General features: G+C 41.9%; 5 protein-coding genes across 8 annotated transcripts; 2 read left to right on the top strand and 3 right to left on the bottom strand.

Moving 5' to 3' along the window:
- The first annotated feature begins 304 nt into the window (after positions 1-304).
- Positions 305-6,438, top strand: LOC123960052 (UDP-glucuronosyltransferase 3A1-like). 2 transcript variants are annotated; one of them, XM_046034539.1, is made up of 9 exons: positions 305-664; positions 948-1,049; positions 1,177-1,297; positions 1,533-1,696; positions 1,948-2,112; positions 2,810-3,018; positions 3,242-3,515; positions 3,994-4,213; positions 4,323-6,438. In XM_046034539.1, exons 1-9 carry the CDS (start codon positions 583-585, stop codon positions 4,588-4,590), a joined length of 1,605 nt encoding a protein of 534 aa, XP_045890495.1. In that variant the 5' UTR covers positions 305-582; the 3' UTR covers positions 4,591-6,438. The 2 variants fall into 2 exon arrangements, with proteins under 2 accessions (XP_045890495.1, XP_045890496.1); XM_046034540.1 differs by having other exon boundaries at positions 2,810-3,053; positions 3,430-3,515.
- A 1,303-nt stretch (positions 6,439-7,741) lies between these two features.
- Positions 7,742-10,812, top strand: LOC123960053 (pyridoxal (pyridoxine, vitamin B6) phosphatase). The gene is made up of 2 exons (XM_046034541.1): positions 7,742-8,532; positions 9,662-10,812. The coding sequence occupies exons 1-2, from the start codon at positions 7,935-7,937 to the stop codon at positions 10,003-10,005; spliced, it is 942 nt and encodes a 313-aa protein (XP_045890497.1). The 5' UTR covers positions 7,742-7,934; the 3' UTR covers positions 10,006-10,812.
- A 112-nt stretch (positions 10,813-10,924) lies between these two features.
- On the bottom strand, positions 10,925-14,761 carry mrps36 (mitochondrial ribosomal protein S36). 3 transcript variants are annotated; one of them, XM_046034543.1, is made up of 5 exons: positions 14,449-14,761; positions 14,086-14,184; positions 12,756-12,819; positions 12,033-12,241; positions 10,925-11,513 (listed from the first exon to the last, which is right to left on the bottom strand). In XM_046034543.1, exons 2-5 carry the CDS (start codon positions 14,137-14,139, stop codon positions 11,496-11,498), a joined length of 345 nt encoding a protein of 114 aa, XP_045890499.1. In that variant the 5' UTR covers positions 14,140-14,184; positions 14,449-14,761; the 3' UTR covers positions 10,925-11,495. The 3 variants fall into 3 exon arrangements, with proteins under 3 accessions (XP_045890499.1, XP_045890500.1, XP_045890498.1); XM_046034544.1 differs by having other exon boundaries at positions 14,086-14,181; positions 14,463-14,761; XM_046034542.1 differs by having other exon boundaries at positions 14,463-14,760.
- A 1,286-nt stretch (positions 14,762-16,047) lies between these two features.
- LOC123960860 (betaine--homocysteine S-methyltransferase 1) lies at positions 16,048-19,767 on the bottom strand. Its single transcript, XM_046035846.1, has 8 exons — positions 19,721-19,767; positions 18,573-18,705; positions 18,281-18,393; positions 17,985-18,176; positions 17,683-17,830; positions 17,012-17,194; positions 16,605-16,833; positions 16,048-16,453 (listed from the first exon to the last, which is right to left on the bottom strand). Exons 1-8 carry the CDS (start codon positions 19,736-19,738, stop codon positions 16,276-16,278), a joined length of 1,194 nt encoding a protein of 397 aa, XP_045891802.1. The 5' UTR covers positions 19,739-19,767; the 3' UTR covers positions 16,048-16,275.
- A 383-nt stretch (positions 19,768-20,150) lies between these two features.
- LOC123960859 (betaine--homocysteine S-methyltransferase 1-like) lies at positions 20,151-22,705 on the bottom strand. Its single transcript, XM_046035845.1, has 8 exons — positions 22,627-22,705; positions 22,141-22,273; positions 21,914-22,026; positions 21,552-21,743; positions 21,281-21,428; positions 21,000-21,182; positions 20,671-20,899; positions 20,151-20,558 (listed from the first exon to the last, which is right to left on the bottom strand). Exons 1-8 carry the CDS (start codon positions 22,642-22,644, stop codon positions 20,369-20,371), a joined length of 1,206 nt encoding a protein of 401 aa, XP_045891801.1. The 5' UTR covers positions 22,645-22,705; the 3' UTR covers positions 20,151-20,368.
- Positions 22,706-24,524: the final 1,819 nt, after the last annotated feature.

The raw sequence follows: 24,524 nt of genomic DNA, 5'->3' as shown, positions 1-24,524 counted from the left end.
TTCATGTTTCTCCAAAGACAAAGCAACTTAAATTAATACATCATCTAAATTAGTTACAGGTGTCACAACAAATATCATTTATAATCAATAAGTGATCTCATGTACTTATTGATTGGTTACATTCTGTCAGCAGCCTTGAGGGAGTGTTAACATTTCCAGTTGTCTAATTTGATACAATGAAGGCTTAGGGAACCACCCCCCACCGCCCTTTCTCTCTTTCCCTCCCTTTTGTAGTCACTGCAGATCCAGGGCTCTTGGACTTCTCAGTGTCTGACTTTTAGAGAAAACAGAGCCGTGTCATACAGACAGAATCATAGTTGCAGACTTGCACCCAAAACCATTTTGTCCTGCTGATTTCTTGTGGAAAATTTTCCATTTGTCTGGATCCCAACTCTGGCTTAGAACCCGTCTGACCCCGTTGGATTTAACTTTGTTGCTGTATTACAGAGTTAAAAGGGCAAACTTTATCACAAGGAATTGTTTTTCACTCAGGAAGGTTTTCATTACATTTTATTTTTGATTTGGAAGACTATTTTAGGAGGACTTTGGCTGCAGGTCAGTGTATTGTGCTCTAATAACAAGATGGGGATTGTATTTTGGATGTTTTCTCTTCTGGCTGTTCCAGTACTTCAGTCTGCCAAGATCCTGACTGTCTGTCTAATTGGTGAGTAGTGCAGCGGTGACTGTTAAAGTGCCCTTTACTTGTTGTAAGAGAGATAAATTGTAAATATTTGTTGAAAATATGAAAAGAATATGCACCTCCTTGTCTAACTGGTGAGTCAAATAAGTACAGTAATATGTAAAAGTTGTTAAAGGGGTTTGTGAAGTAAATGTGCTACAGTATGTGTATTATAATGCGCACTAATACAGTATGTTGCAAACAGTGAGCCACATGTCCAGACAGCATAGCAGGTATCTTTTTTCTCCTCTCCTCTCCTTTTCTCCAGGAGGAAGCCACTACTTGTTATTAGATGAAATTTCTCATAACTTACACCAGCGTGGCCATGAGGTTCGCATGCTCTTGCAACTGGGCAACCCTGTTATTACAGGTAAACTGTACATTCAGTACACACACAAACATACACATACAGAAAGATATTTTGCATAACTGTCATCAGTCTTCTGATTCTGATTTGGTCACTAATTTGAATGTAAATGATTCCTGTTTGTACACAGGGTTTTCCTATGCAGGCCGTGCAGACAGTTACCAGATGAGCACCTGGTTCTTAGGCGAGAAATACATCAAAGATTATAACGGCTGGTTCCTAGAGCAACAGACGCAGTTTTTACTGGGAAGGTATCTACTTAATCTTGTTTTGCTCTTGAGTCTGGTTTATCATCAACATTTTGATGAGTCTCTTGAATTTATCTTATGAATGCCCAATTTGTCTGTTTTAGACTTTTAAAATTGAAAAATGTATGTCTCTAACCGCATCAAATTTAAATTGGTTCTTTCTTTCTCACCTGTTGCCTCTCGGTTTACCTTTATTCTTCTCACGCTCTGCTTGTCCCTCCCTCTCTCTTTCTATCAGAGATAACTTGACTAACTTTCTAAACTTCATGGGGCACATTTCCTATCAGTGTGACAAGCTGTTAGGGGACAAAGAGATGATAACTTTCCTCCAGACGGAACGCTACGACATCACCATCCTTGATGCTTTTAATCCCTGTTCCTTCATTCTGGCACACAAACTTGGTACATTTGCTGTTCACGTCACTTTTGTTTATTTAATGAGTCATCATTTAAATCTTAATATTCCTACAGTAATATATTATTTACCAAATACCTTGCCACTTACGTTATTTGTTGATTTAAGATGTATTTAAATGTGCAATTTCAAACAAACTGTGCGCTCGATTCACCGTGTTTTTATTTTAAATCTATCAACAGCTATAAATAGATCAACAGCATCTTGAATGTTCCATGCACTCTGCTCTTTACTCCAGGTGTCCACTATATAGCTTTCTATCCTGGCACTCTGAATGGTCCTCTGTCCATCGCGCTCCCCAGCCCGGTCTCCTACATCCCAGTCTTCAGCTCCCAGCTATCCGACCACATGAACATCTGGGGTCGTGCAAAGAACCTCTTTTATTCTTTCCTGGCACCTGTAGGTAAGAAAGGCGTTACACAGGAGATCGCACTGATCGCTGGCTTGCTGGCTTGCTTGATAACACTCATGTTCATTTGTATGCTGTACTTGCCAGTAGCACTTATTGATATTCTGAACGAGTGCCTTTTTTGATATCGTGAAAGATTTTACATTTTATTTCTTCTAATTTCTCATTCTTCTCTCTTTTGTAATATACTGACTCTGTATTAGTACTTTAAAATTACTACGTATCTCACATTTTACCCATACCTTTTCAGCTAAGTTCAACATCCTCTTATGACATTAGCACACCACTAAAGTAACCTACAGTAAGCCATTCTTTTTTTTTTTAATCAGCTCAATTTCCTCCATAGTGTACATTTTGACTGATATTCCATTGAGACGAATTGTACATGTGGTGAGAATGTTTAAATTTGGTCTCATCTTATTTAAATCTGTGGTCTTTGTTCTGTTCTCACATTGTTTGCATCTGCATTAGCCTACTCTCTCGGGGATAAGACTGTTTCTTATCTTAATGGCATTTCCTTCTTTCATGATCTACTTGTGTTATTCACAACTAGCCACTAAGTGTTTTGCAAATACCCATTAACAAGAAATTATATAATAATAATATAATAATTATATCTAAATGGCTTTCAACATATAATGGGCATACAACGTTGGTGCTTTTTGATTGTGTCTTGTTTCTTATTTCAAAGGGCAGGAACTTGTCTGGTCGACATTTAGGGATGTAGCTGAGCGCCATCTCGAGTCCGGCTCACCCCCTGGTGGTCTGGAGGAGTTACATCAAGGAGCTGAACTCTGGGCCTTCAACACTGACTTTTCACTGGAGTTCCCGCAGCCCCTTATGCCTTACACCGTGCTGGTGGGAGGTCTGCTGAATAAACCTGCGAAGCCTCCGGAACAGGTCTCTTCTCTTGATGCACATATCCAAATACATCAGTGAGACTCAGATTTTCAAAGCCTTCCTTCTCTCTCTTTACCTTTCTCATCCTCTGGACTTTTACTCCTCCCTATGCACAACCATCTTTCTCCCATCCTGTCATACTCAACACAAACAACAACAACACAAATTTCCCTCTGCATATATTCCCTTGATTGCCCATACCCCAACCTTTTTGATCCCTTAGGATCTTGAGCTGTGGATCTCAGATCTCGGAGAGGTAGGTTTCATTGTTGTGACTCTGGGATCAATGGTCTCTTCGATCTCTGTGGAACCTCTGCTTGTGGAGCTTGTGGCTGGCTTCTCCAGGATCCCTCAACATATTAATGTCAGGATGTTATGGGAAGTTATAAACCTGCAGTGTTTGGCTTGCAGGTATGACTCCCAGCGATGGCCATCTCACCTGGACAGACCTCACAATTTCAGACTAGTGGATTGGCTGCCCCTTAATGACTTACTGGGTAGGAACAGTTTGCATCTCTTAGCCTAACTCTTCCTCTCTGTTAGCCTATCATATATCAACATAAAGGTGATATAGGGTAGATCGTCAAAAGCCTTGTTGATGCGGGCATTTTGGACTATCTGAAAGAAGACCAGAACAATGCATTTCAGGAGAAATTCCTGTCAGACACAGCAGGGCCAATACTGCTCCAGAGGATGACTGGGCCCCTGCTGCACTGCAGCCCCATTCTTTCCTTTTAATATTTAAATAAATCCCACAAGACTCAAGTGCAATCATGGCAATGAAAATGGCCGTGTTCACGTGTGTACATCCCCCCATCCCTTGTTAAATATGCTGTTGGCAGTGGTTTGGTCCATGTTTTTAAACCCTAACCTATAAGACAGACTGTTCTCATCTATAGGTTTTATCAGTCTCTACTACACCCAAAGTACTTTCTTTACACAGTAAAGCTTTCTCTATTTTTCTGTTTACCCCAGGTCACAAAAAAGCCCGTCTCTTTATCACCCATGGTGGACAAAACAGCCTGCTGCAGGCAGTGTACCACGCTGTTCCTGTGCTGGGAATCCCTCTGTTTGGAGACCAGTTTGATAATATGGTGAGGGCTGAAACGAAGGGACTTGGCCTCACCATCAACCCCACACACATCACCAGGGAAGTGCTCAGCTCCACTATTCAAACACTCATACAGGACATCAGGTATGTGAATGGATAGCTAGGTAATATTTGTGATGCCAGTACAGAGATGTCTGTAACTCCACCCCCTTTCGCTTGTCTTTATTTTTTCTAATAATTTTTTCTTCTCTAGGTTCAAGTCTACAGCTTTGTCCCTTAGCAGGATCCACAAATCTCATCCTGTCCCTCCAGCCCTTCGACTCATCCAGTGGGTGGAGCACATCCTGCACAGTGGAGGTGGAACTCATTTAAGGCCAGCTTCACTGGCGCATCCATGGTACCAGAGATACCTGTTGGACCTGGTGCTTCTTCTCTCCCTGGTGCTTCTTGGACCTGTAGTTCTCTCCTGGACTTTTTGTAGGAGCAGGAATAGCAGGGATAAACACAAAAAAATACATTAGCGACACCTCAGAGACAAGTCAGATTTATACCTTAGTTCTGTGTTACTGTTTTATCTCTGACTTATTATGTACTGAACCAATATGAGAACTTGCTAACTTGAATTCCCTCTACCCTAAAATACTGCAGCTGTTCAATAAAAAAAAAACTGCTTGTTATAAGTGGTTTCTACAATCCACCTTTAAATACATAAAACAAATAAGTGACTGGCATGTTGATGTAGGAGACCTTCACTTTGACACAAGTGATGGGCCCAGAAAATATATCCCTTAAGGACAAAAATATAAGGTTATAGAGAGTATAAAGATGTTTTTCTTATTACAAAATATCCCCTTTAATTATCAAAAGTAAGGTTGAAAAGTACTCCAATTTATGCCATTAATACTATTGCTCAACTTTTTAGGTTGAGTACTTTTTTTTCCTTACTGAAGAGCTTCACTCTGTATTCGCAGTTTCACTTTGGTGGAATAGCCCTAATGCCGATTGTCCTGCCCTCTCCCCTCCCAGCGCCTACCAGACGTCTCATTTGTAAAGCAGCGCCACAATGTCCAACACTTCTGTGCTACTTTGACCTGGCTGCACTGCAAGCAGGGCTGGTTGACATTACGCACGCAAACACGCACATCCACCCTAACTAAGCAATGATTTTGTGTTGTTGCATGTACCAAAGTGTGAGAGTGAGCGTTGTGTACTGCTTTGCTTGCCTATGTATGTGTAGACAAAGCGTGTTGAGAGTCATAGAATACACCTGAATTCTCAAAAGTCTGCTCTACCTGCAAAGTGTGTATACGCATGTGTGTGTGTTTGGGGCAGCGTTATGGTCTACTGGCCCTTGAGTTATTAACCACCAGCAAATTCTCAACTCTGACCCCCACACCCTCCTCTGCTGGTTTCCACTGAGTCTCCTTCCCCCTTCTAAACATGACACAAAAGCACATAGCAATGTTCATGGTCAGCGCTTGGAGGACCCCCCACCCTCTCCTGCCCCATTCTGTTCCCCCTTCCACTCCTCACATCTGTGTTGGGGGTTAGTAGGGAGGAAAATATAGATTAGCAAGGAAATAATGACCAATTAGGACAGCTTGTTCTCTGTCCATTCAACTGTCCATTATTTGCCTGCATTTCATTTGTCTGTTTGTCTGGCAGTTGCAGGTGCCAGTGAGTCTTCCTCTGTCTCGCACGCAATCCAAAACAGGCAAGGCAAAGCAGCCAAAGCATGATGGGACAGGACCACTGGGAGAAAAAAAAAAGGAAAGAGGCTATAAAAGGAGACTTTAATGAGGCAGAAGAAGGATACACCAATGCAAAATAGAATACATGAAAATTGTAGAGCAGAGAAGAAACAGAAGAAACAAAGGGAGAAACAGAAACTAGAAAAAACAGTGATCACAGTAAAACAGACAACATAGACATCTGTCCAAAATGTAACCTGTGTCACTTTTCTCTGTTTAATACTGTAACTGCAATTAATTTAAAGTTACATGTTTCTCATGTTTGGGATAAGCTGGAAGAGCAATGATCTACACATTTTATTTACTACAACCGTGACACTTAGTTCAAAACAGTTTAACCAGCGGTATCAAGATGAAATCAACAAAAATAAAATTTCCTGGTGATAACTGCATCACAATGTCATACACTAAAAGGTACGATGGAGCATGTAGAAGTTAAGTAGTGATGTAATGGTTGTAGAAGTTTAGTCCTTGAAACATTAAGATTTTTATCTGCTCTTTTTTGAAAAAGTCTGTGATGTGAATTTTGTATATGCGTGGGAAAACGTACGTTTGAACGTACTTGTATCTGGCATTAAAAGTGCCTGTGCGATTGCATAAATGGATGTAGTAATAGCATGTTGCCATGAGTTATGTCTCAGTAAAATGAATGACGGTGGGAAGTTAGGGTTGTTTTGGAGCTGAGAGCAAATCACTGGGGCTGAATAAGTTCTGTAATTACTGAATATCAACACATTGTCCTTGGTACAATGGTAATGAATCTGATAGGCTCCAATGTAAACCCTTGCTATGGGCTGAGTGACTTCCCTGATATTAACAGGACAAATGGGGAGACGGTAGGAGACTGTAGAGAGGGTACAACTGCATTAATGTACTGGGCTGGAGTTGTCTGTTGTTTGTAGATTAGAGCCCCATCTAGTGACCTGAGAAAAAGTCTTGAGAGTGAGACTTGTGCCTAAGGAATCATGGCTTCCTGGAATTAACCCCAATTCCTGAATTAGGTAACCAAGTAAATGTATTCAAATACCGTTGTTAAAGTTATAGCTTTTATGATCTGGTAGGCCTACATTACTACCAATTTATTAGTATTAAGGTCCACTAGATTTGCTCCATGGCATTTTTCTGTACGCTACTTTGCACTGAGTTGTAAGTTTATTAGGTCCTACCGGTCTAATACAACAGCCTTGCAATAAATCCTTACTTCATTAGGGTTGAACATTAGGGTTGAATTGTTGCAATACAACAAGAGGTGTTTATAATGCTTACTCTGTCCTCATTTATATAGATTGGGTGAACAAAATATTAGAAAGACCTGCCAGAAACTGAAAAAACACAAGCATTAGAAGCTCTATTGTATTAATCTGCATTAGTTTTGGCTAGGTGTAGCTAATCAACAGGCGATGATGTATGATGAAGCCAAAAATATGATTCATTGCTATGGATTACATACCCAGAAATATTTAATACGGGCATTCTACAGTTTTAATATACTGCTTACAGGGGAATGCTCCTGAACCAGCTACAAGATTAAAATGTTGTTGACACATCATTGCATTAAAAAAAATCTAGTAATATAATACATACAATAATATAAGAAAGGGACCGTTGTACATAAGGACTTTATTATGTATTTTTAATGCTGAATCTGTCCACATAATGGAGTATTTTTGGCAAAGTAGGCCTATTGCTAAGATCTGAGTATTTCTTCCACCACTACTTACTTTTTCTTATTTTAAATATTTTATTTATATTTAGAGGTTATGTACATTTTTAAATAAAATGTCACATTTGAAGGCAGCTGCCATGAGGGGCGCAATGTCATTTTAAGAGGGTGTTGCTCATTGATGGCTTGTGACACGCACGAACCCGATTGGTCAAAGTGCTGTAGCTTGATTGGTCAGTGTTGACAACGTGGGCGTGGTTAGACGTCAATGTTTATGTAGCCCGCTGTCAGTGTATGTAACAGCAGCACCAAGGACTCTGCGATGTGATTTCTCGACGTTGATTTGTTTCTGTATCATTTTCCTCGCTGTCTTCACCACATTATGCACCAGCTGTTGATACGGGGACCCATTTGCAGGTGAAACACGGAGGAAACGGAGGAAAAAGCCGGGATGGCTGGCCCCTTTGGGTTCAAAGGCTGCCAGAAAATCCGGGGTCCGCAGATTAGAAATCTGCTTGAAGCGAAGGACTTCATTCTCTTTGACTGCGACGGGGTCATATGGCACGGAGAGAAGGCGATCACGGGCGCAGCGAAGGTGGTGAGCTCGCTGATCCAGCACGGGAAAAACGTGGTGTTCGTCACCAACAACAGCACCAGGCCCCGGGAGAATTATGTGCACAAGTTCTGTCGGCTGGGCTTCACCGACGTGATGCTGGACCAGATCTTCAGCTCGTCGTACTGCTCGGCTCTCTACCTGAGAGACGTCGTCAAGATCTGCGGCCGGGTGTTCGTCATCGGCTGCGACGGACTGCGCAGGGAGCTGCAGGAGGCGGGCATCCCCTGCGTGGAGGAGGCGGACGATCCGGACGCCACCATCTACGACTGCGCCCTGGCTCCGGACGTCAAGGCTGTGCTGGTGGGACATGATGATAAACTGACTTTTCTCAAACTGGCCAAAGCCTCCTGCTTCCTGAGGGACCCGGACTGTCTGTTCCTGGCCACCGACAACGACCCCTGGCACCCTCTGTCAGGTGGAAGGATACTGCCAGGTATGGTGGTGGTGATGAAACCCAGTGTATTTTGTAATAGTGCCCATCATAGATCGATTACTGAAAGGACCTACAGGCCTCAGGCCCAGGAGCCCAAGGGGTCTAAGCTAGAGTCTCAGTCAGAAGCAACTGTTAAAAGCATTTCTCATTGATTTGTATTATAGTTTTGTTTTTTTTCTCAACACAGCTGTACATTGCATACTTAAGCTACAGTAAATCTGTATTATAACATGAGCAGTTTAAATGTGTGTGCTAACTTCTACGTTACACACGTATTTTGTCAAAAAGACATGGTGTTCACTGTGATGGATTACCCATGGTTGAATGGGGGGGATCCACCTTACAAATGAGGCTCCCTTTGACCGCCGTTCTTCTCACTCTGTGCATTGTTTACCCATCACCCTAAAGGGGCCCACAATGTACACACAGGCTATATACATGGCAGCTTCATTACAGTATACTTAGCCTAGAGGTACTGACCAGTACTCCTATGCTGAAATACCACTTGGCTTCAGCTTTCTGCCATTTTTAAGTGAATCTGATTAAACACACATTTATTTAGGTGCGTCTACGCATCATGTTAGTGCAAGATGAATTGATATGTTAAAAGGTATTCAAACTATTTTGCAGGGCCTCAAGATTAGATGATAATGCCGGAATGCCTTTATAGCTTTGGCCATGTATATTGGCAGACAGTGTACACTTAATTACCAAAAACCTTACAGGGCCCCAGGGAACTGTGGTGACAGTTCTGCAGGTTGATTTTTATGAATTGAAACCAGTGGCTGCCTGGAAAACAGCAATACGGCATTCAGAAATCTAAAAACATAGCTGATGGGAGTAATGTAGCCTTATGCAGGCTATATTATACTATCAGTAGTATGCTAGCACATGCAAAACCACAGTACTAAACCCATTAATCAGCATTGCAAAATAAATCCCTGTATATCTATCTCCTGTTTTGGTGTTTCTGACAAAGTTGCTCTAGCCACTGTAGATAACTGAATACACAACATCTCATTTGTAACAAACATACTTGAAGGAGAGGGTTTAGTAGGTGGTTAGGGGAGAGGATGTCTCTTAAAGTTCACTTTTAATCTAAACTTGCTCGTCTTTACCTCCCCGGCAGGTTCTGGGTCCCTCACTGCAGCCCTGGAGGTGGCCTCGGGTCGCAAGGCCACTGTGATCGGCAAGCCCAGCCGCTTCATGTTCGAGTGCATCTCCAGTCAGTTCAGGGGGGTGGACCCCGCCCAGTGCCTGATGGTCGGGGACCGCCTAGAGACAGACATGCTGTTCGGGTCCAACTGCGGCCTCGACACCATGCTCACTCTCACCGGCGTGTCTCAGATCGAGGAGGCCCAGGAGTACAGTAATAGTGAGCTGACCACCAACCAGAGCCTGGTGCCCAACTACGTGGTGGACACCATTGCTGATTTCTTACCTGCTTTTGAACTGGACGAGCAGAGCGATTGACGAGTCCTCGCGACTCCAGTACGGAGCACAGATTGCTCCTACTACATATTAAGTGCAATGTTTAGTGTGCCGTTTGCAAAAAAATCCACATTTCTCATCAAGAACTACAAATGCTCCTCAATACCAAGACACATGTAGGACAGAATATTCCCCCTCCCAAAAGAAATAGCGTAATCCAGTGCATACCTCAGTGTTCCTTCTAGTGTTGTGCCCATTTGTGAATTGACAGTTCCTCGTTGCTGTAAGTGTTTATATTAATATCCGAATATACTGCACTTTCTTGTCCATAGGTTGTGTTTGATATCCGGTGTTGAACATCCAGAGGTATTTTTGTAAAGCCATGAATTGTTCTGTAACGGCATTCATGTGTTTAAGAGCTGGTTATTCAAATTTATTATAATTTTTTTTGTTTGCCAAAAAGCAGACATGTACTTACTAGTGCAGAATTGTTTTGTCCTGTGTGTTTGCCTAGGTGTGACTTCTCCTTGATTAATTCATGGCAAGAGGAGAAAATAAAAACTAAAACTGTGCAACTCCGCTCTGGTAGAGACTAAGATGACAATCTGCCAGTCAAGACAGGTGAAGTGTATATTCACTTTTGGCCTTTCTGTCATGTCTGTGCATCCTGTGCCAATATTCATCTGAGTAAATAAAGCAGCTTGCTGAATCTCATAGTTAGAAAACCAGTAGCAGATTAATGGTGGCTGCTCACACTGCACTATTGTGAAATTTCAATGTTGTTAATGTTTACCATATAGAGCATGCCAGCAACGGTAACAAAAATAAATACCTGAAATGAATGCTAAACATGATGTTGTTCATTTGTTGAAGACAGTGACGTCCTGCTATTACAAATGTCCTTATCTTCTGTTTGTTTTGTGTCTATGCATCTACAGCAAGCATGATAAGACCACCACAATCAAAATACAATAGTTCTTTAATCATTTAAATCCAGTAGTTCACATGAACTCAACCACATTTCACTCAGTACTATTGCAATTTGATATCCAGCATCTCCTCAGCCTTGTTCAGCTCCAAAGGAACCTTCCAGTAATGTTCTTCTCTGTACCAGAGCCTCATGCTTAGATGTGGGTATGGTGGTATTATTGCAAGTGAAGCTCAAATTAACTGTATGACAAAATTAAAACTCAGAAAAACCCTGCGTTAAGCTGGTATTATGTTAAACTAATGTTGAACAAAAACCAGAAATCTGTAAGGAGTAATTGCAGTGAAGTAAATAAGGAAACCCTGTAAGCTATAGTTATGGCTTTGCTGCGTGTAACACAATGAATTTCCCTTTAGTATGAACTTCAAATACAATTAAGATTTAACATCTAAAAAAATAAACATATGTACATTTTAAACAGGATTAATGAAGTACTTTATTCTACATCATGTCTCATGTGGCATTAGGCTCACTTGGGCTGAGGAACAGAATTAAAGACACGTACTGATCTCCAACGGATAAGGTTTGGTTGAATCGCTTCATGTCACTCGGGTCCACCGCGCTGTGGCAAAGAAAATAGAACAGAATACAAATCTTATATTCACCAATAAGGAACATGACGTGAAAGCTGCTCATACACGAGATTCTCTCTAAATACACCAACTTTATTTAGGTTTACATTGTTTGAAGTGTGAGGGGGATGCAGGGTTACAGAATACTTGTAAACTGTTTTCCTATAAGAAATCCATTGGAATTCCTTTTAATGCAAACTAAAAATCTGCTTTCCAAGCATATTTTAGATTTGGAGTACACTGAAACACCACACAATCTATACCTACAGTACCAAAGCATTCAACAGTTAATAAAGAAGCTTTAAGGTCAAAGGTTGCTACGTAGGTTTATCTTAAACCACAGACAAAGGTTATGTTCTAACTGACACCAAATTAAATGTCCAAGCAAAGAATTTTCCTTCTCCTTTTCACTACCTCCAGCCACCCTGCTTGGTTTTGAAAAGGCCAAATTGTCAGTGAAATGCTCTAGGTATAGTATATAGCAACATAGGTGGTCCGTGAATCCTCACCTGGATGTAGTCCATTTCTTCCACTGTCAACGGTCTCCTGCGGTATCTCGAAGTTAGTTGCTGAATAGAGGCCATGGTGTCTGGCGTGCCAGGGATTGGGGTCAAAGGTACATGAGGTATTGATAATGGAGGCGGCGCTGCAGCTGAAGGGGAACCCGGAGAGTTGTGTGGTTGGAAGTTAACTACTAACGTTTTCAACACCTCTTGTGCTAGAAAAAGGAAAGGAAAAAAAGTGACTATTGATAAAAGGAGAAATCAGAAATCATCAGACATTAAAAAGAGAGGGTAGACTACAACTGTTTAGACCTTAATGCCAAATTTCTGGAGTTTTAATTAATTCAATCCTTGTTAAATGTTTTAAGTATGATGAATATTTCATCTATCAGAGTTGTAAAAAAAAACAACAGTTCTTATGTTGGCCAAGCTGTAGGTTCAAATGATAGTTGTTGAAGTAATTATCTACCGCTGGATGCCTTTACACTGTTTAGACTGTGTTATTTCAAACTTTACTTTTACTGTAAATACAGTATCTCAACTTGAAGTGATGTTGACATCGGGCCAGTCTGGCACACAAAGAGAAAATACACCATGAAACAATCAAAAAGGCCAGGAAATATCAGTTAAACCACCAAGACCTGTTGTTTGTTTTTTTTTTAGGGTGGGTTCCTTCATTTGGGTCAACATGTCAACTATCTGACCATTATTCACTTTCTTCATACTTACCATTGGGCTTTGGGATGCCTTGTCTATTGGGGAACTTGATCAGAGGAGCGTGAGGCCGAACAGCCTGCAAACACACACAATATTCCCACTTGTTTTGTCTGCTGAATTATAGAGGTATCTGCTGCTGAGGCTGAGAAACAATATACCGTGGAGGTGAAAAGAATTTGTTTGTGGTGCTTTACATTAGTTTTGTTTCTCAGGATAATTTATTCACATCAATTTGGACAGATTGGTTTAAACCTTAAACCAGGAAGTGCAAAAAGCTACCTGCAAGGTGTGTGGATTACCTGAGTAACTGGGACTTACAAATGTAATTCTGAAAGTATTTCAGTGGCAGATGCCTCGAAATGAACACGCCATTTTTGTGATTTAACTGTAACTCTTCAGAGATGACCGTAGCCTCACACTGACAGGAGACTAACACAACATGTACTAAGATTACAGTACTTTTTGTCTGTAGTACTGTTGAAACAAATGATCAGAGAAAAAAAACTGACTGACTACAATTTCAATAATCAATGAATCGCAAAAGCAAAAGTGCTAGATCCTGGTCCTAGTTTCTAAGATGCAAGAATTTGCTATTTTCTCTATTTGACCGTTGCATAGTAGCATAATTCAACTGACGTTGTCATTGTGAACAGATTATCTTTTGGTTTTGGACTGAACAAAACAAAGCAAATTTGAAATGACGACTTGGTATGCAAAGTATTGAGAGGCATTATTGTACAACTATTTTCAGACGTTACAGACTAAAGAATTCATCAACTAATTTTAAAAAATGAAAAGATGAATTGATTATGTAAATAATCATTAGTTTCTGTTAAAATCCATTCCAGCATTGTTTACAAATTTGTTGGGCAACTGGGCTACAAATGTAGAAGTAAAACAGCTGTCAGATACAGTCTCCTTCTCATTGAGCAACAGAATAGAAGAAAGTAAACATTGAGTGAGTAAATGACAAACTCTCCCTATGTTATTTTTAGGTGTCCATTTTTCAGCTCTGGACAAAGTTATCTACCTCCTGAGTAGATCTCAGTTCAGCATTCGGCCTTAACAGACTGGGCTAACAGCGCAGCCAGAGCAGTGAAAATGTTGTTTAATGTTAATATTGATTTAGTCAGTAACTCTGCTGCTGTGTCAACATGATGAAATACATGGCTGAGAAGGACAAAAACAACAAGGGTACGACATTGCTTCGTCACCCCTAGAAAAGGCCTCACTAAAATAAACCAGCAACTGTTCACAAAGCGACGTTTTTATTTAGACAACGTTTCTCTGAGCTCAACACACCGACATCTCAAGTAAATGACATTTTCAGGAGCAACGTTACCTGGATCACTCGGGCGGTGGGAGCAGCCATTTTGGAGCTGACTTTGCTCCCCATCGCGACCTCACGTTTACTTCCGGTATAAAAAGCTCCTTGCAGCTGCTGAAACACACCCCAAGATGGCGCTGTTATCGTTGAAAACACATCACATATATACCATAACAACACACAGCGGTCCTCAAGACGCAGCTAGCTATGTGATAAAGGTGCAGGGGGGTGACATGGCCTGCACGTCTTAATGTTACACATGAATGCATCAATAGGAGACTGAGCTTTACAAGATACAGGCACAGTATTAATCTCCATGACGCATTTAATTAAGACTAGAACACGTACATTAATAATGTTTTATTAGCTATAGCTTACATCTATGTCTTTACCTTTCTGGTAATGACAAGCAGTCGGCAGATGTGTTGTCCCACTGGTTGTTCTGCTAGGTCAGATCCTCAGGCCATGGTGCCGCCGGGTTGTAACTGTAAGCCAGCCTCGTGTCAATAAAGGACATATAAAAATGTACCAAAGACCTTAATCCTCTAATTTACAAAGCAAAACCATTCGAGGTAAGGCTTCAAAGGCCTGTAGTCCTCATAAAGCAATTAAAAGCTTCGGACAGTGCCTGTGTTATATCGGGAAACGTCAATACAAGACTACTGTCTGAATATCACACCATATACCATGTATCATTTAATTTCACGTCGCATTGAAAAGAAAAAAAAAACGGATAACCTGGTCAGATGATCAAGGCTTGTCCAATCCAAGACGAGGAAGTCAGAAGAGATGTTTTATACGAGAAGATGTGTCACCAGCACAAGCTAAAACACAAATCTCCCATGCTGCAGTGCACAAGTACAAAGCCCAGTATTTACACTGGAGATACACATCAAATCACTCCACTAGGCTATATAACAGGCCACTTAAACCGCATCAATAAACATAGCTTAGTTAAATATATCTTATTTAACACTGCCCTAACAAAATGCTTAGGCCTCTTAAGGGAAAACAGAAAGGTCAAAATCAAAGCAGATATTTTGTCCCTCTTATGGGATCGAAATGCTGTAACCTACTATTTCCATAGGGTAACATCTTAATAACACTTAAATGTCTGAATGTCTTCTAAACTCCATGCATGCCCCTAAAGCAGACTTACTGCCTTATAAAATACTTTATTCTAACGTTTTCATGAAAAGTAAACTCACTTGATCTGAACTTGTAATATCACCCTTAAATACAAAAAAATGAAACCTTTTAACAGAAAATAGCCTACTAAATAGCAAGTACGTTGTACGTTGTTGTACGTTGGTTTGTGGAGGTTTAAACCTTCGATGACACATAATGGGTTTAAAATGATTAACGCAGTGCCAACTTGTAACAATTAGGCGACCGCTAGCTGATGGCACATCTTTCCTATAAGGCTCTTTGTGGCCAATGTCAAGCATAAGGGCCATGTTGTCAGAACACCGCCATCTACTGGATTCCTCATTCATTTTACGATTATCTGAAGCCGTGCAATGTTGAGGGTCTGTCTTTACTCATGTGTAATTATTCCACATTCAGGAAAAAAAGCCCATCTCCAGCCCTTGAACCACAGTGTGGGACTAAGTGATTCCAAAATTTTTATGTTCTGACATTATATTGTGGAGACTGCAGAGAGAGAACTGTCTTTTTCCATGGCAAGAATAAGCCCACTTATGTAAACTTAATCATTAAATGTTATCCTCATTGCACTAAGGCTTTGCTCTATTACAACATGTCTATATTATATTTGTCCATGCATGATAGTTCTGTCCAAAAATAACTGTGTTTGTGTACATGATCACATATCTACAGAAGGTGAAATTGATAAAGCAGAAAAATATCTACCAGCCCGCCTCCACCTGCCCATCCACAGCAAGAAACTACATCACAACAGCCTATTTATTAATTCACATTTTATTAGATACTTTTAATTAAACAAACTGATCCAGAGTCATGAAAAAACAAAAGGTCCTAATCTTAACATGGGCCGTCTCCTAACTTGAACTACAGATCTGCAATCAGCAGATGCACAGAACAGTGCTAGTGTCAAGTGAAGATTCGGCCCCTGACAATATGTTTGTTAGGTGCAGCACTATGTGCAGATCATCATCGTCAGTAACTCAACGGCACGGCTGTTTGACTCAGTTCTGCAGCCAGGTCCGAAGGACACAGACTGACTCAGTGGGTCTTTGACCTGTCGAATAGCTGCTTGAGTTGGTCCTGAGAGGTGGCCTCTTTCTGCTGCATAAGATCAATGTGGCCCTTGGTAATACCCCAGCCGTCGGGGGCAGACATGGAGGGACACAGGGGGCGGCCAGAGGCTGGCTTCAGGTTCTCCCAGTAGTCACGACGGGCTCTAAAAGAGACGAAAAGACAGTAACACTCATAACAGTTAGTACTCACTGGTGCTGAATAACTCAAAATTTCACATGTGACTGAGTTTAGCAGCATCTTTTTGGTATTCAGTGACTACCAGTGAGATTAAAATATTAAAAGTTGCTCCTGACCTGGCTCTGACCCAGGGCTTGGTGTGCATCTCCAGACCAGCTCCCCAGCTGCCGTGTTTCTCTGATGCAGCTGGGAGGAAGCCTCTCTCAGGGGCCAGCTCCTCTGCCACAGCCCTGATGTGATAAGGCTCAAATCCACAGCAGCCACCAATGAAGCGGATGCCACCGTTGTAGGCCTCTCTGGCGTAGTGGTGCATGTCCCAGCGGGTCAGGATCCTGGGCTCCAGACCTGACAGAAGATTCTGGTTTTATACACATTTGACTGCAGGTTGGTTGCTTTTGGTGAAATTGTGTATTTCTCTGTTGAACGGTTGACCTTGCTCCAATGTAATGCAGTACATGCACACTGAGAAAGAATGTGCGTTAACTTAATGGTGACAATTAAATGCAACACAGTTTAATATTACCGAAGGGGAATTCTGGCAGATCGATGAATCCCTGACAGCTGCAGTCAGGAGTGTGGTATGCCAGGGGCTGCACCATGTAATGAGCCTTCAGTCCGGCCTTTTCCACTCCCTCCTTCATCATCTTGACAGCTTTCACGCAGGTCATGGGGTCAAAGTGGCAGTTGACTCCAACAATCTGGGCACCTACAGCAGAACATGCATTAGTGTGAGCTGGCCATTACAGATAAGCAATGTAGAAGAGACAACACCAACTGTGCCTTGAAGTTGTGGTTGCAAGGTTTGGGTAGATGACATTTTAAATTCGGCTGATTCCTTTTAATGGCAAACATTTTAAAGCTGGTGACTCAATAGAACAACTACTGGACACAGTTTTGGCATGTAGAGTGGTCCCAGTTATCAAATCATAACACCGGTAGATGACCGAAGTGTCATGTCAGGAAACACTGCCTCACACGACAGTGAGGTCAGGTGAGGACAAGATGACCTAATTTGAACAAGTTTAAAGTTAAATATCAAGTTTTGTGCTTCTCCTACATTACCTTCCAGCATATAAAACCTGGAACTACAATTTAGATCATCTATTAAGAAAAAAAAATGTGGCTATCCCTTTTAGATTGAGCTCCAAAAGTAAATTGTGCTCATGGGTTTAGTTTAGAGAGCTCTGTACCCACCGGCTTTGACCAGCCTGACAGCACACTGTCCAGGGGAGATACCATGCATGTCTCCCTCTGGTCCGATACACAGAGACGCAGCCACAGGCTTCCCTGTCTCCTTCAGCACCTCCACAGCCCACACGGCCTCTTCAACATGCTCAAAGTACTGCCGGACAGAGACATCAGCACTAAGTCAAACCATGTTCCTGGCATGACACGGCTTTCATAATTAACAACATACACCAGAAAATGGCTAAATATTGTGGAATAAATGCAGTTGCCCTTATGGTTAAGTGGTGTTTTGGATAGAAAACCTCTACCTCAGCAATCAGGAAGTCCACATTTTTCTTGATGAACACATCCAGCTGTTTCTTGAAGCTGGCCTTCACCTCTGTCTCACTCTTGCAGCTCAGGTAGGACGGAGTCTGAGACACTCCTCCGGCAACCAGAGCGTCGCCCTCATTGGCAACCTCACGGGCCAAATCGCAGGCGGCCTCGTTGATCTGAGCTCCCTGCAGGTCAAAGTCAATTTATGGTGAAACAAAGGCAAGAAAAGTCACCTGTATAATATTCTGTGTATTCCTGTGTAAGTGGTGTGATGTCCCAATTAACTCACAGTGAAGGTGAGCTTGTTCCCTCTGTTCTCCAGTTTGTCATCACTGGCGTAGAAGGTGAAGGTCTGCATAACGTTGGACCCTGCCCTCAGGAACTCCCTGTGCAGCTGTCGCACTGAAAATCATCAAGCAAACAGATTATCATAAGGTGAACATACTAACAAATCCATCTAAACTGTGGCACATAATGCATAAGGAAAAGTAATTTGCAAAGAACACTTGCAAAAGATAATGAAGACAAGCCATTTTAAGTTGTAACAGAGTATTAAAGTTGGTAACACAGCTTGTTCTCGCCTGCTTCAGGGTGCTCTGCGGCAGCTTCGGGTGTCCAGGGGCCGGCCTTCACGTAGCCTCTCTTCTCCAGGGCAAACACAAAGCCTCCATCGCCGATCACGACCTCCCCACCATCAAGACGCTCCAAGATTCCCTGTGATAACGGATCAATGCAGAGTGAATATGACTAGAGCCACTGAGGGTAAAGGGTCTGCAGGCTTTCATTCAAAGAACACCAGCTGGGACCAGTGTGCTCCCTTCCAGTATAGATCCTGTACAGCATTATGTCCCTCCTCTGGCCAGACTGACTCTGCTTAGATACCAGAAATAAATAGAAACGGATATCTGTGTAATATGGATCATGCATAATAGTTTCCCCAATTCAGTGCCACACACACCTTCTGTCAATGACGGAATCATCAAGAAAGCAGATTATGTGTGAGAACAGCTGCGCTGCTGGTAATGACAGATTGAGCTGCACCTTTTCCAACATGCTTGGCTGTCAAAGTAAAATTTAGACTTTGTGTGAGCTGTTAGGTCGCCTCAGTCTGAAAAGACCCTAATTATTACACTTTAGACTCTGTGTCTGTCTGTAAAATGCATTCAGTCAGAAAGTGTAAACTGTGAATGGCTATTACTGTGATGAGTTTGAATTCACTGCAGTGGTACTTGGTATTTATTTAGTTATTTGTTTATTCACATAATTCCGCTTTTATTTAAAATGATTTTACTTCTACTACTTTAATTTACTAAAATATTTTTACTTTTTAGAGTATTTCAGAATGCAGTAGATCAAAAAACCTATATGTGTGCTGAAATCTAACTAATTTTAAGAATAAACACCTTAACCTCCAGGGCATTGGGATGGAGTCAGAGATCTCAGACACCTGGACAAATAAAGCCAATCTATCTGCATGGCTAGATACTACTAGAATAGGTGAGAAAATATGTGTCTTTGCAATTTGTAATTTTGCAATTTTGTCATTTGTTGTTTGTGGTTAATTTACCATTATATTACATTCAGTTGTTCAATAACTGTTTCAGTTTGGAGCTCAAGAGAGACATCACACATATTATAATCATTGGCATTCCACAAAACTACCAGTTGTAATTCCCTGCATGGAAATTCTGCTAGCCCACCCCGCCTTTCCACAAACGTCCACACATACCTTCTTTCCCGTTGCCATAATACTGCTGCTCTGTGGACCCCTGACTGCTCAGACTTTGAGAGGCTAAAGCCACATTAGAGAGGAGCAGAGGGTCACTATAAATCTCTCTGAAGTAGGGGAGGGTTCTGAGTAAGAGCTGCTCTGATTGGTAAGAGGCAGGTTACACAACTGCAATATTTACTCCTTGCCCTCCCCTCTTTTACTGAACGAGAGTACTGTGAGTGTGTGCTCCTAGTTTGGTCCGGTTTTATTACGGTTGTTAATGTGTTTTCTTCTTGTTTAGTTTGTGGGTGTTTTTGACCGTAAATAGATGCACTTACTTAACAGTAGGCAACCACTTTTAATAAACCAGTAAGGATTGAGTAACTTGTACATCAGTGCATTTGTGAATGGGTGACATAATTAAATAATTAAACACTGTTACACACTGTTTCTTTCAGGGTTGTGTTTGTTGCAACAAAATTAAGTGACAAACTCAGGTTTATTGTTTTGGAGTTTACATATTATTACACCATACTGGAGCATCGCTGTTACTGAGTGCTTTTCATCTTTAAATGGAACTGGGAAAGACTTCACTCCTTTAGTCTTATCCCTCCCTTGTTGACCGACTAAAGGGATGGGTGCCTCGGTTTTCCCGCTCTGCCTCGCTCATGCAGAGGACTTCGCCTTCTTCTGCATCTCCAGCAAGTGCTTCATTTCCTGTGCGCTGGTGGCCTCTTTGTGCTGCAGCAGGTCAGCGTGGCCCTTGGTCACACCCCAGCCCTCTGGTGTGGAAAGGGACGGGCATTTGGGACGGCCGGATGCGGGTAAGAGATTCTCCCAGTAGTCACGACGGGCCCTAGAGGAGGTAAGATAAAGACACACGTTACACACAGAGAAAGGATGCACCAAATAATAGTATTCCTGAAATTGTGTACATTGAAGTGTCTTAAATATTTTAGATGGTTTACCTGGCTCTGACCCAGGGTTTGGTGTGCATCTCCAGACCAGCGCCCCACATTCCGTGTTTCTCTGAGCCAGGGGGCAGTATCCCTCTCTCAGGGGCCAGCTCCTCTGTCACGGCCCTGATGTGATAAGGTTCAAACCCACAGCAGCCACCAATGAATCGGATGCCAGCCTTGTAGGCTTCCCTGGCATACTTGTGCATGTCCCAGCGGGTCAGGATCCTGGGCTCCAGGGCTGAGAGCAGAAAGAAAAGTTGTGAAAAGCCACCGCCTGCATGACAGTTACTTGGCAGATGTGTGTCTTTTTCTTTCAATGTCCAAGCAAAGCATATTACCGAATGGGAATTCTGGGAGGTCGATGAATCCTTGGCAGTTGCAATCAGGGGTGTGGTATGCCAGGGGCTGCGCCATGTAGTGAGCCTTTAGTTTAGCCTGCTCCACTCCCTCCTTCATCATCTTAACAGTCTTCACACAGGTCATGGGGTCAAAGTGGCAGTTGACTCCCACAATCTGGGCACCTGGAGAACAGAGAAAAATGGTTGTTACACAGCTGACTTTCGAGGAAAGAAACAAAAGGAAAAATCATGAGACCGTGCAGGGTGGATGAAATACGTACCGGCCTTCACCAGCCTGACAGCACACTCCCCAGGTGAGACGCCGTGCATGTCTCCCTCCGGTCCAATGCACAGAGAAGCAGCTACGGGCTTTCCGCTGGTCTTCAACACCTGCACGGCCCACTCCGCCTCCTCAACATGCTCAAAGTACTGCAGTACGACAGAAACAACGTATTCACCACTGAGCACTTATTTGTTCCACTAATATTTCAGGTTATAGAAGTGTAGACGTGACTTGCGCACTTAACGAAAGGAAATAAGACGTGTGTCCACCTCAGCAATCAGGAAATCCACATTCTTCTTCATGAACACTTCCAGCTGTTTCTTGAAGATGGCTTTAACCTCTGTCTCACTCTTGCAGCTCAGGTAGGATGGAGTCTGAGACACTCCACCAGCTACCATTGCGTCTCCTTCGCTGGCTACTTCCCTTGCCAGGTCACAGGCTGCCTCATTGATTTGTGTCCCCTGAAAGAATGAGGAAGGGGATGACTTTGTTGAGGATCATACTTTGTACAATACATACCATGTTTCTTGATACATCAGTAACGGGTAAAGCGAAATTTGCAAGATCTGCACAATCTCGGTAATGGCGGTTGTAAAGTGCTATAGTTCTACTTGTTGTTGTTGATACTCACAGTGATTCTCAAGGTCTGACCCCTGTTTTCCAGTTTGTCATCGCTGGCATAGAATGTGAATGTCTGCATTACATTGGATCCTGCCCTCAGGAACTCCCTGTGAAGCTGCCGCACTGGCGGAAACATAATGATTTGTCACATTAAAGGGAAAATTTTGTGCATTTAGGTTTGTGCACCTTCCCTACGGCCTTCATGTGGTTTCGGATACAATATGTGAGCTGTCTTACCGGCCTCAGGGTGTGTGACAGCAGCCTCAGGAGTCCATGGTCCGGCCTTCACATACCCCCTCTTCTCCAGAGCAAACACAAAGCCGCCATCGCCAATCACCACCTCCCCAGCATTCAGACGCTCAAGGAGACCCTGTTGGAGCAGAGGGACCCATGCACACACATCACCATCTACACTGAATGGCTTATGAGCTTATTGATATTTTGTTGATTACTTAATATCTCTAGAAATACAAGAGAGAAGAAGGACAACAAGGGACAGACAAAATGTGTGGGATTTAAAGATAATATAATAACACAGACATTTGTACGTGAACAGTTTTGCAGTATATGTGAAGTTGATAAATAGATCATGTGTGCAATGATTCTGTGTGTGTTTGTGTGAGAGAGGCTACAGTCCAGGTACAAAGGTGCAAAGATAAAAGCAGATCTTAGCCTGAGGAATCAAAATCTCTCTTCTCTGTAGAATAACATAGATTACTTTACCTTCCTGACAGGTGCCATCTCTTTTTTCCCAGTTTCAGCTGCAGCACCAAGCAATTGGTAACAGCAAACTCCTCCTTTGGCAAAGAGTGAGAAGAGAGTGCTGATAGATGTCCTCACCAGTTTTATACTGCTGGGTGAACTGCAGAATTTCATTTCGGTGCCAAATTCATGTCTAATTGCCACATATCTGTTTGGAAATTGTGCAACATAGTCTGGTTTACAGATCAATGAAGATGGCATGGGTTGTAACAGTCCATTCAGAGAAGACCAAGGACATGTGAAATTTCAAAAAAGCATAATATGACCCCTTTAATATATATGTAAAACTGTGTGGGCCACAGTGTAACAAATAAAATAATGTAGCAGGTTAAGTTTAACATACCCAAGCATCTTTATTGTGTTTTTGAGTTTACTTTAATTGTGCAAATTAGCTTAACTTATAAAATATTCATACATGTTTATGACCCCTTGTTAACCAACCTGCTATCATCAAACTAAATTCTCCAGGTCTTCTTTGTGTGACCTTACCCTACAGTGTCCTCACAGGACTTTCTACAAAAGCCTGAAGATAAAAGTTTGTGCAATGCACCTCTTTCCAATTGCTTACATTCCTGTTAATCTTGGTACACAAGACTGACAAGTGATTATTGGTGACTGACTGAATCGTGTCTATGTTTTATGTTGCGCTGAATCCAGTTTTGAAGATCTTATAACAGAACAGAAATATTTGTGGTTTGTGTTTTCTAAAACTCTTGTGTTTTAGTCTTGGGTTGTGCAAAGAAGCATTGGCACATACAAAACATACTATAACAGACATAGAGCTGCAACACACACACACACGTTGTTTCTCTGTTCTTTATGACATAATATCTACATGCCTAAGCTTAACAAAATTGTAACCTGAACCCCAGAACCAAGTCTTAACTCTCAAAAAGCAGTCTCTACCCGTGGGGACAAAAAGTTTTGACACAAGTCCCCATTGGTTGGTGTGCATTTAGGTTCAAGTCCCAGCAAGACATACAAACATGAAACACACACACACACACACACACACACAGGGGTATTGACCTTCAGTAGAGTGGTGGTGTTTCGTTCTGTAAGCTCTGGATCTATCCAGTTTCAGGAGGAATGTTACAGATAGGCCTCCCTAAGGTGTTTATCAACAGAGTCAAAGTTCTGAAAAACGCCTCTAATCTATAGTCCACCGTGGGTTTTCATAAGCTTGAATTGAAGTTGCACAGATCACATTTCTTTCTGTTAACCAAAACTGACTGTGGTTACTGCACTAAGTAAAAGTGTTACATTTCCCAAAAATTGATTCTGGCACTAGCTGTTCAAACCCAGAGCACAAAATTCTAGTGGAGATCCCATTTCTATTTGCTTTCTTGCAGAGAGTAGATGAGATGACATCACTCTCAGATCTGTCTGTTAAACAAGACTCTAGAGCCTGAACATAGTTAGCTTAACTTAGCACAAGAACCAGAAATAGGGGGATACACATGGTTCTGTCCAAAGATAACAAATTACAATGCCCACTGTAAAGCTCATAACTGTAAAACATTATGTTGCTATTGTTTAATCTGTGAGAAAAACTGTGTAGTCCTAGAGTCAACCTCATGGTGACAACGACAGCACTCCAAAAAGTCACTTCCCCACGCCAAAAAGCAGTATGTAATCCCCTGGAAAACCACAAACTGTTATTTTTACTGTTTATTTCTTTTACACTTTAAACAAATAAGATATGACATTTTTACATTTAATGCGCTTTAGATAGAGCCAGGCTAGCTGTTTCCTCTTGTTTCCAGGCTTTGTGCTAAGCTAAGCTAACCATCTCCTGGCTGTAGCTTCATATGTAGGAGATATGAGAGTGGTATTAATCTTCTCAGCTAAATCGATTG

The sequence above is a fragment of the Micropterus dolomieu genome, linkage group LG21, assembly GCF_021292245.1.
Source record: "Micropterus dolomieu isolate WLL.071019.BEF.003 ecotype Adirondacks linkage group LG21, ASM2129224v1, whole genome shotgun sequence".
NCBI lineage: Eukaryota > Metazoa > Chordata > Actinopteri > Centrarchiformes > Centrarchidae > Micropterus > Micropterus dolomieu.
Note: the sequence above shows the minus strand (reverse complement) of the source record. Positions and strands in the feature narration are given on the sequence as shown.

Excerpts from the sequence above, each read along its gene's own strand:
- LOC123960860 (XM_046035846.1), bottom strand. Across the intron at positions 18,177-18,280 it reads GGAACAAGCTCACCTTCACT|GGAGCTCAGATCAACGAGGC; the intron begins GTGAGTTAATTG and ends TTTGACCTGCAG. Across the intron at positions 16,454-16,604 it reads AAGCCCTGGGTCAGAGCCAG|AGCCCGTCGTGACTACTGGG; the intron begins GTCAGGAGCAAC and ends CGTCTCTTTTAG.
- LOC123960052 (XM_046034539.1), top strand. The coding sequence starts at position 583 with ATGGGGATTGTATTTTGGATGTTTTCTCTTCTGGCTGTTCCAGTACTT. Across the intron at positions 3,516-3,993 it reads GCCCCTTAATGACTTACTGG|GTCACAAAAAAGCCCGTCTC; the intron begins GTAGGAACAGTT and ends TGTTTACCCCAG. Across the intron at positions 4,214-4,322 it reads ACACTCATACAGGACATCAG|GTTCAAGTCTACAGCTTTGT; the intron begins GTATGTGAATGG and ends TTTCTTCTCTAG.
- LOC123960859 (XM_046035845.1), bottom strand. Across the intron at positions 22,027-22,140 it reads TGTCACACACCCTGAGGCCG|TGCGGCAGCTTCACAGGGAG; the intron begins GTAAGACAGCTC and ends TGTTTCCGCCAG. Across the intron at positions 21,429-21,551 it reads TGGATTTCCTGATTGCTGAG|TACTTTGAGCATGTTGAGGA; the intron begins GTGGACACACGT and ends GTCGTACTGCAG.
- mrps36 (XM_046034543.1), bottom strand. The coding sequence starts at position 14,139 with ATGGGGAGCAAAGTCAGCTCCAAAATGGCTGCTCCCACCGCCCGAGTG. Across the intron at positions 12,820-14,085 it reads CCACCGCCCGAGTGATCCAG|GCTGTTCGGCCTCACGCTCC; the intron begins GTAACGTTGCTC and ends GTGTGTTTGCAG. Across the intron at positions 12,242-12,755 it reads AGGCATCCCAAAGCCCAATG|CACAAGAGGTGTTGAAAACG; the intron begins GTAAGTATGAAG and ends TCCTTTTTCTAG.
- LOC123960053 (XM_046034541.1), top strand. The coding sequence starts at position 7,935 with ATGGCTGGCCCCTTTGGGTTCAAAGGCTGCCAGAAAATCCGGGGTCCG. Across the intron at positions 8,533-9,661 it reads AGGTGGAAGGATACTGCCAG|GTTCTGGGTCCCTCACTGCA; the intron begins GTATGGTGGTGG and ends CCTCCCCGGCAG.